The following is a 3,291-nucleotide window of genomic DNA, read 5'->3' on the forward strand; positions in this document are numbered from 1 at the left end:
TTTTTTTTATAAAGTTGTTTTTGTTCCTTTTTGGAAAGCACATGAGGTTCTTGATGCATCAGATGAGCTGCAGTATGTTTGATTGAAAAGATTAGCTGCAGACTGTTAAAGTTTTGGGATGTGCTGCGCCTCCTGTAGGTGCGGGAGATGGAGATGGAGCTGGAAGATGAGAGGAAGCAGCGCTCTGCAGCTGTAGCCGCCCGTAAGAAGCTGGAGCTGGACCTGAAGGAGCTGGAGGTGGGCATCGACATGTCCAACAAGAACCGTGACGAGGCTCTGAAACAGCTGAAGAAACTCCAGGTGAGCGCTGCAGACGTCCACATCAGCCCATCCACGCATTCAAACACCACATACAGAAGTCCCTCGCTACTTCGCTGTTCATTTTATCGCAGACTCGCTCCATCACAGTTTTTCAGAATAAGCTTTATTGTCCTTGTACTGGGATGCAGTGAAATTATGTTCGTACAGTCGTCCGAAAGCTGGGCGGAGTGCACGTTGCTGCTGCTATAAAATATCATGGCCCCTTATTCTTTATCAGAATACTTTTCGATAGAAAAAGGGTTGCGATAGACGAAGCTTTTTCCTTAGTTACCCATGTCCCAGGAGAAATTTGATAGTCTGCTCATATCCGAGGCCAAACTGGGGAGTCGGATTCAGATAAGCCACAATTGTTGTTTTTCTTCAGGCAGACTTTTAAAAATATTTTTCTTGTCAGCCTCGAGTCCTGCTGGAACTTTCCGGTCCAAAATGTCCAGATTTATGGGTATTCTTGTCCACTGATCTGTGCTATGAGCCTTCCTCAAGGTTGATCCCAACATGCTGACGAGTCCTAGAAGCCGCAGGTGGCCTGTGATTCTCACAAATCGCCTCCATCTTAAGGTTTAGCTTGTAAATCGGCTGATTTTGAGTACTCATGGCGTGAACAAAACCTTCACACTGCCTCAGAAGCTTTGTCATGGCCGAAACTGCTGCCGATGTCTTCAAAAGTCAGTAAAACAGAGACCCGCCAATTCCAAAGAGCAGAAACCCTGTATCATAAATCCAAACTATATAATGTCTTCAACGTCCTCCTGAGACAGAACTGAGAGACCCATTTTGTAACACCATTTTGTTGAAAAGATTTTGTTGATTACGTTGAAAGTCCAGCTCACCAGATCCATAATGGTGTTTTTCGTTCGGGAGATGTGTACCAGGAACTTCAAACACTCGGAGAGCAAAGCAGGCGGGAGGGAGAGGAGAAGGCGTCCGCCTTGAGCGAGAGCCTGAGAGTAAAGATAAGAGTGGACATGACACACAATTGGCTGATTGATGGATGAGCTGCACGATCAGCATGGAAATTTTATTTAAAATAAATTATTTTAAATTATTTAACACCTGCTGCACCTTTGTACAGCCCATACTGCTGCAGCTGATCAGCATGCAGAGCAGAGAAGTGGGTGTGGCCAAGAGCGTTTGCAGCTAGCAAAGAGCAGAGGAGGCAGGGACTGAACTCATGACGTTCTGTGCTCTTTTAGAGCATTTAGAGTTTAGAAACATTGTTTAGAATATTGCATGAGTGTGGAAAGGGTTTAAAACGCTGTACTGGTAGTTTGAGTTCTACTGGTTTTTGTTTTCAGGCCCAGATGAAGGATCTTGTCAGAGAGCTGGAGGACACTCGCATGTCCAGAGAGGAGATCTTGACCCAGAGCAAGGAGTCTGAGAAGAAGATGAAGGCCATGGAGGCTGACATGCTCCAGATGCAGGAGGTCAGTGTTAATGCCCTCTGTTTTTGATTAATGCGGTTTGCCTTCCCCTATTCATCACTTGTATCTTTATTTTTCTGTTAATGTTCAGGAGCTGGCAGCTGCAGAGAGAGTAAAGAGACAAGCTCAGCAGGAGAGAGATGAGCTGCAAGATGAAATAAACAACCAGTCTGGCAAGAAGTGAGACCCTCCATCATCACTCAAACCTCCAGACTCTGTCTGCATCATGTATTTGAGTCAGCACTAGTCCCAGGGTCGTTCCATCTTCTCTTTTTGTCTACCTCAGTTCTCAGGTCACAGAGGAGAGGAGGCGACTGGAGGCTCGTATTGCTCAGCTGGAGGAGGAGCTGGAGGAGGAGCAGTGCAACACCGAACTGATCAATGACCGGCTGAAGAAGGCCATGCTGCAGGTGTGGAGGCTTATGAAATGTTTTTATGGAAGAAGAGCACAAAACAGCATTTACTGTGTTCAGAATGAACGTGATTCTTACGTGATTGTCTTTTCTTTCTCCCAAGACTGACCAGATGAACGTGGAGCTGACTGCAGAACGCAGCACCGCTCAGCGCCTCGAGGGAGCTCGCTCCCAGCTGGAACGTCAGAACAAAGACCTGAAACTGAAACTGCAGGAGCTCGAGGGAACCGTCAAGTCCAAATACAAGGCCAACATGGCCGCCCTGGAGGCTAAGATCGCTCAGCTGGAGGAACAGCTGGACTTAGAAACCAGGTAAAATCTTCCACGTGTCTGTCCAGATTAAGCAATAATCTCTTAAAGTTGTGACTAAAAGCACAAACGCCAACATTTTTCTTCCTGATCTCTTCCCGTGTTGGTTATGGAAAAATGTCTTCTCTGTTTGGTGGGATAGTTCTCGTGCACCTGAGACTGAGAGAATGAAACAGATTTTATCTGCTGTGCTTTGATTCAGGGAGAGGCAGGCTGCCACCAAGCTGGTGAGACGCTCTGAGAAGAAGCTGAAGGAAGTCATCCTGCAGGTGGATGACGAGAGGCGCAACTCGGAGCAGTTCAAGGACCAGGTCAGTAGTACTCTCCTTCCTGTTGTGGGCACCATCTGTGTCACGTTCACGGAGAACATCTTCTTCAAATAAGCTCTTCCTGATCCTGAAGACCGGCTGTCATCACCTTGTCCAGGAGAAGGCATCCGTGTATTTGAGCGTCTGACTCGTGCTGGGTTTGTTTTGTGGTGTTTAGGCCGACAAGCTGAACTCTCGCATGAAGCAGCTGAAGCGTCAGCTGGAGGAAGCCGAAGAGGAGGCCCAGCGAGCCAACGCCAACAGAAGGAAACTTCAGAGGGAGCTGGAGGACGCCACAGAGTCTGCAGATGCCATGAACCGTGAAGTTGTGTCCCTCAAGAGCAAGCTCAGGTAGTTGAGTGTGTCTGAGGCTTCTCATCACTTGGGATGGATGTGGAGTCCCTGGCTCTAAACCAGGGGTGTCCAAACATTTTTATAAGTGGCCCAGAACTGTCTAGATGAAAGGTGTCGCGGACCAGAAAAAAAACTGAATTTAAGAAGGGGGGGGGAATTTAAGTG

The 3,291-nt window shown here is 47.4% G+C and overlaps 1 protein-coding gene across 1 annotated transcript in view; it reads left to right on the forward strand.

Moving 5' to 3' along the window:
* Nucleotides 1-3,127, forward strand: part of LOC119421490 (myosin-9) — a gene marked incomplete at its 5' end in the record, with an annotated part of 12,459 nt that extends 9,332 nt beyond the window's left edge. The window contains 7 exon segments of the mRNA XM_037688842.1: nucleotides 139-300; nucleotides 1,617-1,745; nucleotides 1,834-1,922; nucleotides 2,029-2,152; nucleotides 2,259-2,467; nucleotides 2,667-2,775; nucleotides 2,951-3,127. Of these exon segments, the coding sequence (XP_037544770.1) occupies nucleotides 139-300; nucleotides 1,617-1,745; nucleotides 1,834-1,922; nucleotides 2,029-2,152; nucleotides 2,259-2,467; nucleotides 2,667-2,775; nucleotides 2,951-3,127 (999 nt within the window).
* Nucleotides 3,128-3,291: the final 164 nt, after the last annotated feature.

The sequence above is a fragment of the Nematolebias whitei genome, chromosome 15 (assembly GCF_014905685.2).
Source record: "Nematolebias whitei isolate Nwh7 chromosome 15, NemWhi1, whole genome shotgun sequence".
NCBI lineage: Eukaryota > Metazoa > Chordata > Actinopteri > Cyprinodontiformes > Rivulidae > Nematolebias > Nematolebias whitei.